Raw genomic sequence first — 16,760 nt, 5'->3', positions numbered from 1 at the left:
GTTGATTTTACTCAGGCTAGGAGTAGGCCAGCTATGTGCTGTGGGAGGGTCCTTGAAAAGGAAACACACGGGCGCAGTGTTTGTTTGAGCAGCGCTATTATAATCTCTCCTGCTTAAACTGACAGGAGTCCGCTGTTTAGTTGAGTTCACAATAAAAGCAAGATGTCAGCGGCGCTGGAGAAGCCCAGATCATCGCGCACATCCAGAAGAGTCTGAACTACACGGTGTTTGACAGCAGGTGGATCCCCTGCAGCTCTAAGTTTGTCTGTATGGGGAACCTCGCCCGAGGAAGCGGAGTCATCTGATGCGGTTTTGGCAGGTTATTTAACCATCACTGAGATTCATGGTTCGAGTAACCAGAGCAGGAACTGCAAACATTGAATCTGAAAAGCAAAGTGCTTCCATGGTAAGTCTGTTGTCTGTGCTATTATGACCAAACTCTCCGGCTACAGAATTTATGCATCCTATCATTTACTTGTTCAAAACATGGTTGGACTTTTACTTTCTGAAGCCAGGATGTTCACATTATGACCAACACTAGTACTTTTAGAATTTAATGTAGAATGAATGGAAATAAATTCCACACCATCAGATATCTGTTGTTGTAACTGTACTGTACACCTACTAGTTTTGACAATTACATATACAATTTAATACAATTTTGTTATGATCTGTCAGTCCTTACAGGCAATAGATGAACTGTTCCTCTTCCTGAACTACCTTGCTCTTGGTCTGAAGCAGAGGGACCTAGCTGAGCGGTATGGGGTGCATCAATCTACTGTAAGCAGAATCATTCCGACCTGGAGCAATTTCCTGTTCTCTGTTCTTGGTTCACAATGCATTTGGATGACTCAAGACAAAATTAAGGAACACTTGCCATCAGAGTTTGAAGACTACCCAGACACCACCACAATTCTGGACTGCACAGAGCTCCGGTGTCAAACACCCTCCTCCCCTTTACTTCAGAGTGAGGTATACTCAAACTATAAGTCCCACTGTACCCTGAAGGGAATGATTGGCATGGCCCCCCATGGCGCTGTAACCTTTGTTTCCTCCCTTTTTGCCGGCTCAGTAAGTGACAAACAGATCTTTGTAGTGTCAGGTATTCTTACTCTGCTTAGGCCAGATATGGCAATTATGGTCGACAGAGGCTTCCTTGTGGATGACTGTGTGCCCTGTAAGGTGTACAGGCCTGCATTCCTCGCTGGGAGACCTCAGATGCCAAAGCTCGAGGTCAGGGAGACCCAATCTATTGCACATCTCAGAGTGCACATTGAGCGCCTAATTCGTAGACTTAAGGAATTTAAATTCTTTGATACGGTCATCCCCTTAAACATGTTTGGGAGCATAAATCAGCTTTATGCAGTTGCATGCCTACTGTTAAATTATCAGTGTGGGCCACTTGTAAAAGCTTGGGCTAAGTAAAAGTGCCTCTTGTTTTTATCCTTTCTTAATCCTTGTAAATATATCTTAAACATGCCTCTAGATTTCTTCTCTGTATATATCATTCATCTCATAGTTTAAACTTAAAATCTATTCACAAAAAATCTGATTAACTGTAATATATTAATTAAACTGTATTTAATTTAATCAGTTAACAACAGATCCTGTACATTTGTGGAAACAATTCAAAATAAAGCATGGGGCAAAAAATATGTACAAATTGATGGAAACTGATTGAATGGCTTGAAACGTTTCAAGCCAAAAGTGTTGGAATATAAAAGTAAAAGTAAAAGTAATCAACCTTTTGTTTCATTGTTTTAATGACTCCCTCATCTCTGTATATTCTTTGTATGAACATGTCGTCTTCAGTAAACACAACAAAATCACACCACTTCATCCCGGAAATGAATAGTTGGCCCTGCACCTGCCAGTAGTAAGTGTGAGACTGTTTGAGCTGTAGCACTCCACCAGAGACCCTAAGGTAGGCACAGTCCACATAGCTTCTCAGATTTGGGCACTTCACTTCTACCAGTCCAAACACAGGATCAGCTTTAGGGTCGTACACCAACCCATCTGGTGATGAGCCAAGTCAAGGTGCATCGGGGTGGATGATAAAACCACAAGGGTAGTGATTTACCTCCTTAATGCAGCAGTATTCCTCAATAGCTTTGGGCTCCATCTGAAGGCCCCGCTTCATTTCTGCAGACTGATAGCCTGACCTCAAAATTCTCACCGCTAGACTCGCCGCTGAGGACTGCCCTCTCACATGGCAAACTTCTCTAGACATAAATTGATACACATAAAAATAACTTTAGTATTTATATTAGATGACAATAAATGAGTATTTAAATGAGAAAACAAAATGTGCTGAATGTGACCGTATAGTTTACAGTTACCTGAATCTAGAGGAGGTTAGACGTGGCTTTCTCAATAAATGCCATTCCCTCATTGTGCTTTGTTGTCTTGTGCCCATCTCAGTTTCGTGTGCCATGACTTCAGTTGTTGCTAGAGAAGTCATGTGCATCTGCTGATGGTGAGTCAACACAAAACAGCACTCTGAGGGACCTAGACAGTAGCCATCCAGAGGTACGTATGGTCGTGGTGGTGCAGTGCTATGTGGACAGGTCTTTGGTGGGCTCCATGCTGGAAGTTGATAGGACAGTAAACTCCCTTCTTGGACTTTTCCAAAAGCGCTGTCAACTAAAGGCACATCCCCTGAAATACCCATAGTGGCTATTAAAGGAGCAGATTCTTTCGACATGCCTTCGTAAATATCCTTCACCCGTAGAACTGACATGTCTGGAAGGCAACAGGTCAGGTTACAGGCAGCTTTATACAGGTTGCTCCTGAAAACACATAAAAGAAATGCACACAGTGTTAATTAAAGGTTCATGTAATGTGTAGATTACAGTGATCATAAACAAGTCTGAAAAAAAGTATTTTACAGTTTAATACATATTTTCAACACATGCATGTAGTAAAACAACTTCCCATTTCTACACCTTACCTGATGCCTTCTGCCAATCTTCTCTCCTTGGGCCTAGCTGACAATACCACCATTTCATTTGTTGGACCAGGCTTAAAGCCCTGTAAATGAATGTTGTATAAGAACTTATTTGTGCTGTATTTAGTTTACTTTAGCTCCATGATTTACCTATTTTCATAAGAAAAGATTCTGCACTATCTGTGTTATTGGAAGTTGATGTGAGAACAAGAACAAAACTTAACAAAGAAGATGTAGGATTATATTATAATGTGTAAATTAACAATTAATTGTGATAGTGTTGAGCAGCATCACCTGGGTCCTGGGTTTGTGCTATTGCTGCTCAGACCCTGTGCAGCTGTGAGTCGGGGGGACAGCTGCCGCTCCCTGTTGGCTGTAATGTGCTGTTTGGAAGAGCAACGCTGCAATGTGATTACATAGAGCAAGCCCTGCCACACATGAGCACTGACAGGCCATCAGCTCAACAGGTTTAGTGTGTTTGAGGACAACCTGTAAGCGAAAAAGATATCCATTGTATATTTTCTTTGTTTTAGGATTCAGGCAATCATAGTCACTAATTACTGGAATAAATAATCATTAGTTGAATTATGTTGGTTTGCACTGTATCTAGTGTTTGAATCTTCCTTGGGCTACAGTGTCAAATGTTGGCAAGCTAACTAACTCTACTCTCTGGGAATCTTAATAGGCCGTATTTGTAATAAATTACTGTGTATATACTTGTTAGAATACACAGTGTGCAGTTGATATAGTGGTACAGTGAACTATTGTCCTGACAGCAACAGTTATGCTGTAAGCCTTTGTAAACTCCAAACATTGGTCTATTACAATCATTATCTGCATAATTTTTTATATATATATATATATATATTTTTTTTTTTTTTTCATTGAATTCCTAGAGAGCAGACACTGCCTTATTACATTTTATTACATTGAATCTGATCTCATTCCCCTACACTCAAGTTGTGTGGTCTCTCATTTTTCCTCATAGACCTGAAGCATCTTGCCCTCACAGAAACTCTCCTGCCTCGTTCTTGTCAGAAACTGAGAAACAAAACAATTACAACACTAGGAATATCAATACACATGCACTTGGATTATTCCTCAGCAGTGGAAACATCTTATACTGCCTGCTGTTATTTATGGTCATACAGATAAGAGAACATCATTCAAAAGGGAAAATCTGTAACCTGTGGCATTTCAAGCGTTTAATAAAAATGCATGCGTCTTGCGGAAGAACATTGTAGCCGGAGCTACTTCTCTATGTTTATGTCTATGGCGAGTCACGCAGGGATGTCCATACATAGTGATACAAGCCGACTGGTCTAAAATAGTCCCAATATAAACACTATTATAGGTGTATAACGTAGTGATTCAGGATAAGACAAAAACACGGTTTAGAAAATCGATTCATGATGTATTCGCTCATATAAATTGTGTAAATTTTGAAAATAAAAAAAGTTACAGACAGCAGCTAAATAACATTGTGGTATTTTAAAGTTTAATGATATACCAACATACTAGTGTATATGTCGAGCCTGGTAATCACGGGAGAGTACCTAGACACGTAATTGTAAATTTAAATGCTGACAACTAACGTTAAAAACGCGTTAACTGTTTGGATGTTTGCTAGCGATCCTATCTCGTCAACAACATCATAACAGCAGTCTTAATAATCGATAACTTACCTTCACAGTCATGAATATAACTGGATATGTACAGCTTAAATCCTTTTTCCCGTTTACTGGACGAAGCCTTGGAGTTTTCCTGAATAAGGCGGTGTACATCATTGATGTTGACTTGAGGTAAATCCTGAAGGCAGCGAGTGTAGAAAGACATCTTCACGGCCGCTTGATTTTGCACATTTGACCGGAAATGACTGAGCTGACTTATCTAAACCAGGAAGTGGCCGTGCATATAGTCCATTAGAATATGGTGACATGCTAATCAGCTAATCACCTCAAAACACCTGCAAAGGTTTCCTGAACCTTCAAAATGGTCTCAGTTTGGTTCACTAGGCTACACAATCATTGAGAAGACTGCTGATCTGACAGTTGTCCAGAAGACAATCATTGACACCCTTCACAAGGAGCCACAAACATGTATTGCCAAAGAAGCTGGCTGTTCACAGAGTGCTGTATCCAAGCATGTTAACAGAAAGTTGAGTGGAAGGAAAAAGATGCACAGCCAACCGAGGGATTGTCAAGCAAAATCAATTCAAGAATTTGAGTGAACTTCACAAGGAATGGACTGACGCTGGGGTCAAGGCATCAAGAGCACCACACACAGACGTGTCAAGAGATTTACTGAACCACAGACAACGTCAGAGGTGTCTTACCTGGGCTAAGAAGAAGAAGAACTGGACTGTAGACCAGTGGTCCAAAGTCCTCTTTTCAGATGAGAGCAAGTTTTGGGTTTAATTTGGAAACCAAGGTCCTAGAGTCTGGAGGAAGGGTGGAGAAGCTCTTAGCCCAATTTGAAGTCCAGTGTTAAGTTTCCACAGTCTGTGATGATTTGGGGTTCAATGTCATCTGCTGGTGTTGGTCCCTTGTGTTTTTTGAAAACCAAAGTCACTGCACACGTTTACCAAGACATTTTGGAGCACTACATGCTTCCTTCTGCTGACCAGCTTTTTGAAGATGCTGATTTCATTTTCCAGCAGGATTTGGCACCTGCCCACTCTGCCAAAAGCACCAAAAGTTGGTTAAATGACCATGGTGTTGTGCTTGACTGGTCAGCAAACTCACCAGACCTGAACCCCAGAGAGAATCTATGGGCTATTGTCAAGAGGAAGATGAGAAACAAGAGACCAAACAATGCAGATGAGCTGAAGACCACTGTTAAAGAAACCTGGGCTCCAGACCACCTCAGCAGCGCCACAAACTGATCACCTCCATGTCACGCCGAACTGAGGCAGTAATTAAAGCAAAATTAGCCTCTACCAAGTATTGAGTACATGTACAGTAAATGAATATACTTTCCAGAAGGCCAACAATTCACTAAAAAAGTTTTTTTTTATTTTTTTTTTTATTTTTTTTATTGGTCTTATGAAGTATTCTAATTTGTTGAGATCGTGAATTGGTGGGTTTTTGTTAAATGTGAGCCAAAATCATCACAATTAAAGGAACCAAATACTTTTTTTTAAAAACACAAGTTTCACAATTTGAGTTGAATTACTGAAATAAATGAACTTTTTCACAACATGCTAATTTATAGAGATGCACCTGTACATGTATTTGCATATAATTTACATTATATATAAAACTATTTTAAATATATAAACATAACATTAAAAAAAAAAAAACCTATACATGCATGTGTGTGTGTATTTCTATATACATAACACATATACACAATACACACACATTTTATGTATACAAACAATTTGGATACAAGTAGTCGTGATTAATCATTTGACAGCATTACGTTAATCTGTCCTGTCGTCCAGATAGAAAAAGCCAAGCCGATCAAGTGTGGGACGTTTGGAGCCACATCTCTCCAGCAGAGGCATCTGGCCACGGGGGACTTCGACGGCACTCTGAGTGTTTGGTAGGATAACGTTTGGTTGTTTAGTGGCTTTGGCAGACGGCTGCAGTGATGGGCGATCTGAGACCACACCTTGCTTTGAGCCCGGTGTACTCGGTGAAAGCACACAAGGAGATCATCAACAGCATTGATGGAGTGGGGGGCCTGGGCATCGGGGACGGGCCCCGGAGATCATCACTGGGAGCCGAGATGGTGACTACACTTACTTTGACCACTTTTGATCACGCATACATAGACACTGTACTTTATTTGACTAGGAACTGATGCTGATATGTTTGTTCTCAATGTTTTATTATTATTCTTTTCTTTCTACGGTGCTTTATGCAGTACAGGTGTTTCAAAGCAGATGAGGAATGAGCAGTCAGTTCAGTTCAATAAATGTGGAAAGCTCATTTATTACGAAACCAATTCATTTCAGCTAGAAGCAGCTCTGCAGGAGGCAGTGATGTCATCGTCCAGCTGCGTTCACGTTTAGTTTGTTCTCATCTGATAATCACGTGTGTGTGGTTTTATCAACAGCCACAGTCAAAGTGTGGGACTCCAGGCAGAAGGACACACCTGTGGTGAACATGGAGCCCATGGAGGGAGAAACCAAGAGAGACTGCTGGACCGTTGCTTTCGGTGGGGGCTTTTGTGACTCATATTGTAGGCGTCCCATTAAAACATAGGAATGAAGGAGTTCTCATGCTCATGCAAAGTCTCAAAATATCATGAGGGCTTTCCATAGTGTGCTTAACCCTGGGTTATCGTCGTTCTAAACCCTTTTTTATAGTCTGAAAAATTCATTTTAGGAAAAACAGTAATTTCCGGGCTTTTAAACATCATTGAAAATAATAAAATTCTAAAACAACTTCATTGAATGGCCTTTGTGAATGCAGTCTCTGTAACTGTAATTTGATAAAATCAGTCACAAACAACTGCAGGGTCACACGTTCATTGGTCGAAAGGAGCAGAAGCTCACACTGAAATCTGTTCAGAAGTGTAAGGCCCTTAAATACTTCATTTCAAATCAAATCTCCGTCTGTGTTTTATCTCCAGGTCATGCTTTCAATGAGCAGGACCGCTGTGTGTGTGCTGGATATGACAACGGTGACATCAAGCTATTTGATCTCAGAAATATGACTTTACGATGGGAGACAAACATCAAAAACGGGGTAAGTGGGTTAGATACATGGATATATTGCTTGGATGAGCTTTGATGAGAGATGCAACGATTCACAGTTGTGATGCGATTGAAGATATTTCACAGAATTATTATTTTTTTATAGCTTTAAGAGATTTAAGCCGGCCGGACAAGGCTTCACAATATGTTAAGGAGCGTAACATTTCCGTCACATGCTTGAGGTTTTCGGACAATCACGACTTTTCACTTTTCAGACCGATAAGCTTTGTGAAAATCTACACATTTCAGAAAACAGGGCATAGAGGAGAAACAATAATGTACAGTATGTGGAAAATAATGTGTTTTTTTAACCTTAAACTGCATAAACATTTCATTAAGCCAAACACACAACATAATGTTGTTTTTAGCCTTTAACATCTCAACTGACCTGAACTGTCACATATTTGGTTCGGTGTTGGGGATAACCCAATATAATTTAATCAATTACTTTTTTAAATTAACTAGTAAAGCATTAAATTAACAAGAAAACATCAGAGTTTTTTAAAAGGTTTTTTAAAAAGTAACGCAAGTCACTTTGTTTCCTTGTCTATTCACAGTCCCTGTGTTGAGAGAAATGTAGGCATTTTCTTCAGTCTGAGGCTTATTCACTCACTCTTGGTATGAAAGGGCCTTTACAGTCACCAAAAATATAACTTTTGGTTTTTCTGTTATTAACAAAAAAAAAAGCAAACTCAGCCCAAGTGACAATCGCAAAAGTAACACAAAAAGTAACATAAAAAAAGTAATGCAATTACTTCTTCTACAGAGTAATACAATATTGTAATGCATTACTTTTCATAAGTAACTTTCCCCAACACTGATTTTGTTCGTTACAAAACTAAAAATCTATTTTAGTGTACATTATTAAAGGCCTCTGGACACCTAATCAGTGCTGTCTAGCTGCCTGTGTAGACTGTGTAGTGTTCACTAGAGAGCGATCAGCTGTGTGCTCAAGTGCACTTCATCTACAGATAACCTGTGCTAGTCATTCACTCTCATCTGAAATACATGTGAACGTTGCCTGTGAAGAAATACGGTTACAAATAAAGGTTGATTTAAATTCGAAGAGCACAAATGTAATCAGATCTGATTCAGTATCAGATGGCCAGGGATTATAAAGTGTCTGAGCAGGAATAGGAACAGGGTTTCTGTCACGAACGACGCAGCGGAGGCGTCCGGTGTGGAGAGCTGCTTCACGTAGCGTGAGTAGATCCAGTGAAACAGATTAAAAAACAACTTCTGTGTGTCTTTGTCTTCGGCAGGTGTGCTCTGTTGAATTTGACAGGAAAGACATCAACATGAACAAACTAGTGGCCACTTCTTTAGAGGGCAAGTTTCATGTGTTTGACCTGAGGACGCAGCACCCCACCAAAGGCTTCGCTTCAGTGTCGGAGAAGGTAGACCACACTCAGCTCAGCCTCAGCACTAGGATCATTTACAGAAATGAACAGTGACTGTCGGGTTTTGATTGATTTATGTGAAGAATGATCATGAAAAATGTTATTTGACTTCATGCAGTTACATTTTAAGCTCAAAAAATGATGGAAAAGCGGCATAAAAGTATGATATAAGATGTGTGCACTACGTTAATTCTTCTAAAGCCAAATGATAACTGTAAGGTTTCAAATCAATACATGATAACAAATATTTGAAGGGAATATTTCATTGAATAAAGACTGAATTCTGTCTGTTCTTCACACAAATGCTTCAGAAGACTTAGCTGTAGCACACGAGCGACCTTTTATGATCGCTTTTGCACATTTACTGTTAAAGCACAAACTCTGAGGGGTCTTCTGATCGATCCACTGTTTTAACTGATGTTGATGATCATCACTGTTTGCAAATGTTGAAATTCCTTTAATTTGACACATGGTCTTAAAAACGCACCGCTCATGTGCGAGATGCTGCAAAAGATGTGAGCGCACATTTACATAGAAAACTGAGTGAATGAAGTATTATTACTCTTATTCTCTTTTGAGAGTGTTGAACATTTGCTTCCTGTATTTCAGGCTCACAAGTCTACAATATGGCAAGTGAGGCATTTGCCTCAGAACCGCGACATCTTCCTGATGGCCGGTGGAGCCGGTAATCTGCATCTATGGAAATAGTAAGTGATTCCTTTGAGAGAATGTTTTTAACATCTGAAGAGTGTTTTGTTCATATTCTTCCTGTGCACTTCTTGATGGATCATTGTTGGTGTGTTGTCACAGTGAGTATCCAGCCCAGAGGACTAAAAAGGGTGCGGATGATGTAGACATGGGCGTAGCTGGCTCGGTGAACCTCCTGCAGAACGTGACTCTGTCCACACAACCCATATCCAGTGTAGACTGGAGCCCGGACAAACAGGGCCTGTGTGTCTGCTCTTCATTTGACCAGTCTTTGCGAGTCCTCATCGTGACCAAACTCAGCACCGTCTGACTGAACATCTCCAACAGACTGGAATGACTGTTACATGCACATCTCAAGTTCATACTATATTCGAGTTCTTGATTTTTAAGAAAACGATAATTCTTCGTGATATTCGCCGGTGTTCTTATGCACAATGTGAAGACCATGGTGAAGTTATTTTATGACTAAAAGAATGTAATTAAAAATATACATTTTGTCTTTGCAGTGTTTCATCAGCTTGTAATAATTTGCTCGGCCTCTTAACGGAGGTGTTTTTCAGGCTGATGTCACACTTCCTCCTCTCTTTCTTTAACGCCTTACTTCTCAAGATCCAGTCAATTCCCCGTCATCCCATCTTACGTTTTCTCCATGCAGTTTCACACTGACTAAAAAATATGTGCCCCACGATGCTGGAATAGATTTTGACCAAAGCATCGTTTAATATTCAGAGTGCATTTAAATAAGGCATTTCCAGTATCGCAGCTCCTGGTCCTCCACTGACTTGTCATGAATTCCAGCGTAAATTCTCCTCAGAAGTCTGCTCATGAACTTCCCTTCAACTGCTTCAGTATATTTTTTAAGACATCCTTATATTACGAAAGCAGAATGTTTAAATTTCAGCACTAACATTATTCAGACTGAAGCTAAATGTCATGTGACTTTTTGGCCAGGTTTGTTCACAGACCAGCATCAGCAGGAATGTACTGTAAATGTTCACAGCAGTCAGAGGATCCTCCTCCAAAAGCAGACTGGCCAGCTCAGTGTACACATCATGTTGTACTAGTGAAGTGCACTAATATGATGTGAAATGTGTCCCTGCATGCTAACCAAGACTCCGCTCAAGAGTCATGTCAGTGACCTCCAGGTAAACACGACAGGATTGTTTCTGTGAGTCAGCGGTTCTGGCTTATCTCTGCAGGATCCTCAGATTTCTCAGCCGCTGGTTTGACCTCAAGACTTTCACGCTTGACCGTTTCGTCCTTTTCTTCATCAAGCTTTCCACCATGTCTGCTCTAATTTAAAGGGGTCATGGCCTGAGAAATCTAAATTCCCTTGATCCTTTGACATGTAATATGTCATTGTAACATAAAAACATCCTGTAAGTTTCAGAACTCCAACTTACTTGCTAGACTAAACACTTGCATTGGAAAAGCTTACATTGAAGGCAGTCTGCCGAAACAGCTTGTGGAGTGTTACATTCTTATGATGATGTAATAGTGTGGATTAGCACCACCTCTACAGGAGCAGATCGACTCCTGCTTCTACTTCTTTGCCTGTTTAGCCCCACCCACCGATTCATTACTGTCTGTTTAGCCACTCCCACCGATTCTACATTACTTTCTATTTAACCCCGCCCACAGATTAATTACTGTATGTTTAGCCACGCCCACCGATTCTACATTACTTTCTATTTAACCCCGCCCACAGATTAATTACTGTATGTTTAGCCATGCCCGCCGATTCCACATTACTGTCTGTTTAGCCACGCCCACCGATATTACATTGCTTTCTGTTAAGCCCTGCCCACCGATTCATTACTGTGTTTAGCCACGCCCACAGATTCTACATTACTTTCTTTTTAGCCCTGCCCAACGATTCATTACTGTCTTTTTAGCCACGCCCGCCGATTCCACATTACTGTCTGTTTAGCCACGCCCACCGATATTACATTGCTTTCTGTGAAGCCCTGCCCACCGATTCATTACTGTGTTTAGCCACGCCCACAGATTCTACATTACTTTCTTTTTAGCCCTGCCCAACGATTCATTACTGTCTGTTTAGCCACGCCCACCGATTCTACATTACTTTTCTTTTTAGCCACGCCCGCCGATTCCACATTACTGTCTGTTTAGCCACGCCCACCGATATTACATTGCTTTCTGTGAAGCCCTGCCCACCGATTCATTACTGTGTTTAGCCACATATTCTACATTATTTTTAGCCCTGCCCACCAATTACTGTGTTTAGCCACGCCCACAGATTCTACATTACTTTCTTTTTAGCCCCGCCCACCGATTAATTACTGTCAGTTTAGTCACACCCACCGATTCTACATTACTGTCTGTTTAGCCACGGCCATCCATGTAGTTTTTAAGCTTTAAGCCCTGGCTCGCACTGGCCCGACAGTTGGAATGCGGCTACTGTATGAGCTTAAATGGCACTTTTCTGAAAATGTGTTTGACTTTGGTATTTAATGTTCATGACTTTATTGTTGTTTTTCATCTCCCCCTGCAGATTTGTTATGCTTAGAGTAGGCCTGTCAAAAACAACACATTTATTTCTGCAGAAAATAAAATAACAATAATAATTTTACTGTTTAATGCATTAAAAATATTTATCTCAATTAATGTAACATCGTTTTTCCTATTCTGACGGAAACCCGGAAAAATGTGTGTTAAGCGGGGATCAAGCCTATCTGTATTAAGGGTTAATCAAGCCAAATAAATGAAAGACTAGGTCTGATTGTTATTTAGGTGGAACGGAAGAGAGTTTTGAAAGCTATGGGATTGCTAAAGTGTTGTTAACAATGTTTATAGAAGCATTTGACAGGAGAGTTAGACATTCTCTGGTCGAGCTCTGATTCCAGAACTTTCCAGGCCTCTCTCAAGGGACACTTTTGACCTCTGCATCAGCATGTCAATATATGGAGCTGAAAATATAGCGTTTGGTTCACTGCATACAAACATGAGACAGACACACAGACAGACACACACACACACACACACACACACTAATGGGAGTGTCAGAATGTATGAAGGGTTCTCTCACCTCTGATGTACTGACACTGGCTCATTTGTTCAGGGCACTTCAAGCTAACGGACACTCAAGCGTTCACATCACAGGCCGATACACAGGAAGTGGATATCTACTAACATTTATTGTTATTTTCTTTCATTTTCTCAGAATGTTTTTTTTTTCTTCCTCCCTTGGCATCACTTCAGTGAATAAAAGAATGGAAACTGTCAGAGTCCAAAAATGATTTACTTGTTATTAGGTTGTATTACATTTTAAAGTAATTTTAATCACACTACAGTTGCTTTCTTATCGATTACATAGTCACGCAATATTAATAAATTATACATAAATTATTGATCAATTACATGAATACTGATTAATACCGATTAATTTTTACTTGAATGGTCACTCAGTATGTTATTTTATCATGTATTAATATGTCTTTAGAAAAGCTTTTGTCTTTTTGTCAAACACATTAAAATGCACAAATTTGTTATTACTTAGTTATATTTAAGGATTCCCAAACTTTCTTAGCCAAACTTGTTTCACCTAAAATATTTACTTGAACTTTACTCCAAGAATTGAAAATAATTGTTTTAATGAATTAAGACATTTTGTGACTTTGGTGAATGGTCACGTGACATGCAGGAAAACAGTTAAAATATTTCTTTTTTTTTAGTATTATTGTTTGGATTGTTACTTTAAAATGAATAGCTTTAATAGTTTAATTAATATTTTTTAATTAATAGCTTTTTATCAAAATCATGAACCCAGTTTGAGAAAACTTGATGTAATGCAATGCTTAATGGATTTCATGTAGTAAATTGTGTATTTTTATATCAATGTGGTAACACGGTTATCCTTGTAGTATGTAATTTGGAATGAATAATAGACTACAATTTGTGAGTAATCTACCCAGCACTGCTAAACTATTAGAAAAAGTATTGCTTATATCGAAAAATAATTTCACAATGGAAGAATATAACCCCAAAATATCATGGACATACTACTCTACACTCTTTGACAGTTTTCGTTCAGGCACTGCTAGTAAATTACACAATTAATTATGAGGAAAAGGCAAGTAACATTAAATTAAACACAGCAATTTAAAGCAGAAGGACTGAAAATAAAATAAAAATGAAAACATGGCAGCACTGAGGGTCTTGTGGGCAGTGGCAGGTTTTAGTTCTTACTGGAGTGTTTGCGTCATCTGCTGACGTCACCTTTATAATAATGACTGTTTCTCCCGCATTTAACACGAGGGTTCATTCACAGCAGTCTCAGTCATGATAATGCGGATAAGTTGTGGCATTACCTTACTCTGGCATTATTGCTTGCCCACCCACATCCCTCTGATCCTGATATAAATTGCATTACTAGAACTAAAAATCTTTTTTAAAAAACGAAACATTTTCTTACAAACTTATGTGATTTCTTCTGATAAAATATGTCATGAAAATCACAGTTTGCTTAAACAAACTTTGCTATGGAAAGGTAGATCAACTCTGCTGTTTAATGAATGGTATGATGATGATGTGTTTTTTTTTTACTTATGTTAAACACATCAATATTGCAACATTTTAGATAAATACATTCAGTTTCATGTTTAATATTGGTCATCTTCCAAACTGAGATTGTGACTGGTGAGGCATCATCAGTTCTCTCTATGCTGCCCCCCAATGGATGAATCCAGAACTACCTGGAAAGTTCATGAACTTGCTGGTGCTGATGACACACAGTATAAAGCTGAGAGACTCCCAGAACTGGAGTCAAATCTAAAAGCCTTACGACGCCACCAGAGAGACAACTCGACTGAGGAGCAAAACTAAAAGCCATTGAAAATGTTGAGCCTGCATGGATTCCAGCCTTCCCTCACCTCATTCATGGGAATGGACTGGCCAGTGCGCAGTCTCTGGCCGCAGATCACATCTCTTTACAGACACGGAGAGGAACTGCAGGAGCTGAAGAGAAGCCTGGAGCAGCTGGGGAAACTTCAGGATAAGATCCTTGAGGAGATCCAACTGATGCCACCCGCACAGGAGATCTACCCAGTGGCCTGCACAATGGAGAAAGAGGGAAGCGGCTTTGCTTTGACGCTGGACACTAAAGACTTTTCCCCAGAAGAACTGTCAGTCAGACAGGTGGGCAGGAAGCTGCATGTCAGCGGAAAGAGTGAGAAGAAGCAGGAGGATGGGAAGGGCTCGTACTCTTTCAGAACCCAAGAGTTCAGGCGGGTGTTTGATCTTCCTCAAGGAGTGAATCCTGAGGCGGTGACCTGCTCCATGGCTGATGGAAAGCTCTATATACAGGCACCAGTAAATCAGCCGTCAGATGCCGCTGAGAGGATGCTGCCCATTGACTGTCAAACTGTGAAGACAACGCAGCCAGAGACAGCCGACACCAGCACCACCCAGACGAGCTGAAAGCATCGAAGATGAGATCTGCTCAACTCTACTGGACTACATGATGACCTCTCATTTTATATTTTTATATATAAATCTTGTGTCTTTGGTTATTGTTTCGTTTAAGTTTTGTAATAAAAAAAACACCTTCTATTGAACAATGTATAAATAATGAGATAAAATGTCATCCTCAGTTGATTTGCTCTTCTCCTCATCATAAAGGAATGTTGTAAATCATACCCTGAGATCATGTCTGTATAAGAGGGAAAAAACTGTGACTCATTTTGTCCAAAACAGACATTATATTTGTGAATACTCATCTACAATAACAAATGCTGGAAAATAATTACAGTTATGAATAAAAAGACAAAATTTGAACACTGACATTTTATTATCATGTAACCGTGGTAAACGATAAACATCTTAATTGAAATACGAAGCAAAAAAGTGTATATTAAAATTATTTTAAATAAACATTTTACAACAGATGGAATGCCAACACATTTGGTCTGTGTTCATGTCTGATCTTTAGTGTTGGAGAGATGGGTCACTACTAGCCTAGTGAAGCCGCTAGTTTTTAACTTAACCAGTTTTTCAGTAGTAAAGATGTAGCAGCAGGGTATTGATATAAGCTACAACAGTGTGTTCCTGGATGAAACATAAATCACAATAAGCTTTAGTGCAAAAAAAACAAAAAAAACACTATTATGTTTTCTGCTACTATAGTTTTAAAGTTGTTAGTTTCAACCAGCTCTACTTCACCCGTCTCTTGAAACTGGAATTAAACAAACAACAAGATTGAGAATGAACAAAATGCATCCTTTAATTCCCTTTTAGCATAATGAAATGTAAAATTTAAACAGATATGAAGAAAAGAAACAAACAAAAAGGGGAAAATCACTTTTTTTTATGTTACCATTTTACTTTGTTGATGTCTTTCTCTTACATAAATATGAAAGAAATTAAAGTAAAATTGTATTCTTCAAAAATGTGAATGTCTTAATTCACTCTGAAAGGAAAGAACATTATGCAAATTGTAATGACTTGTCTTATTTCAGCTCACAATGTTAATGAGCTATAGATTAGTTCTTACATATCAAAATATGTAGAACAGCTAAGCTTTCTATAAATGAAAACAAAACAGCTTATTGGGAAAAGTCTCAAAACTGTAATTAACTTTTATTTCTACAGAATTAAAAAATTAAAAGGTTAACTTCATTACCCTTTAAATGTGTATAATATTCACTCAAAAGCTTGAAGGTGATGTTCACTCAATGTTCCACATTTTAAACGCTCACTAGCACAAAGTTTACCCCATAGTTCAACCATAAACATTCACAAGTGTTCATTTAACAGTTCAACACCGTTCACAGGTATTGTCCATCCAAAGGTTCAGTAACAATGTTCACTGGTCCCAGGCTCAACCTAAGCTGGCAATAAAATAAAGGAAACAAATTAAAAATAACCCTTCTGTTGTAGATGTGGATTGTGCTTGGGAGCGTTGTGGCATTAAAGAAAATGCCCCTTCAGACCAGTGAGCAAATATAAAGTACTCACGAACCATAGCTATCCTTCAAGGTTA

The 16,760-nt window shown here is 39.2% G+C and overlaps 2 protein-coding genes and 1 pseudogene across 2 annotated transcripts; all 3 read left to right on the top strand.

Moving 5' to 3' along the window:
* Positions 1 to 1,748, top strand: LOC127970136 (uncharacterized). The gene is made up of 2 exons (XM_052572421.1): positions 1 to 406; positions 679 to 1,748. The coding sequence occupies exons 1-2, from the start codon at positions 344 to 346 to the stop codon at positions 1,423 to 1,425; spliced, it is 810 nt and encodes a 269-aa protein (XP_052428381.1). The 5' UTR covers positions 1 to 343; the 3' UTR covers positions 1,426 to 1,748.
* A 4,778-nt stretch (positions 1,749 to 6,526) lies between these two features.
* Positions 6,527 to 10,262, top strand: LOC127970137 (dynein axonemal assembly factor 10-like; annotated as a pseudogene).
* Positions 10,263 to 14,564: 4,302 nt separating this feature from the next.
* LOC127970139 (heat shock protein 30-like) lies at positions 14,565 to 15,365 on the top strand. Its single transcript, XM_052572423.1, has one exon. The coding sequence runs from the start codon at positions 14,618 to 14,620 to the stop codon at positions 15,197 to 15,199; it is 582 nt and encodes a 193-aa protein (XP_052428383.1). The 5' UTR covers positions 14,565 to 14,617; the 3' UTR covers positions 15,200 to 15,365.
* Positions 15,366 to 16,760: the final 1,395 nt, after the last annotated feature.

This window comes from Carassius gibelio, chromosome B13 (assembly GCF_023724105.1).
Source record: "Carassius gibelio isolate Cgi1373 ecotype wild population from Czech Republic chromosome B13, carGib1.2-hapl.c, whole genome shotgun sequence".
In the NCBI taxonomy this organism is placed as follows: domain Eukaryota; kingdom Metazoa; phylum Chordata; class Actinopteri; order Cypriniformes; family Cyprinidae; genus Carassius; species Carassius gibelio.
This window is presented reverse-complemented; position numbering and strand designations above follow the sequence as displayed.

What these genes read in the sequence shown, in the direction of transcription:
- LOC127970136 (XM_052572421.1), top strand. Translation starts at nt 344, where the DNA reads ATGGTTCGAGTAACCAGAGCAGGAACTGCAAACATTGAATCTGAAAAG. An exon ending in AAAAGCAAAGTGCTTCCATG is followed by an intron (nt 407 to 678) that starts GTAAGTCTGTTG and finishes ATGATCTGTCAG; the next exon opens with TCCTTACAGGCAATAGATGA.
- LOC127970139 (XM_052572423.1), top strand. Translation starts at nt 14,618, where the DNA reads ATGTTGAGCCTGCATGGATTCCAGCCTTCCCTCACCTCATTCATGGGA.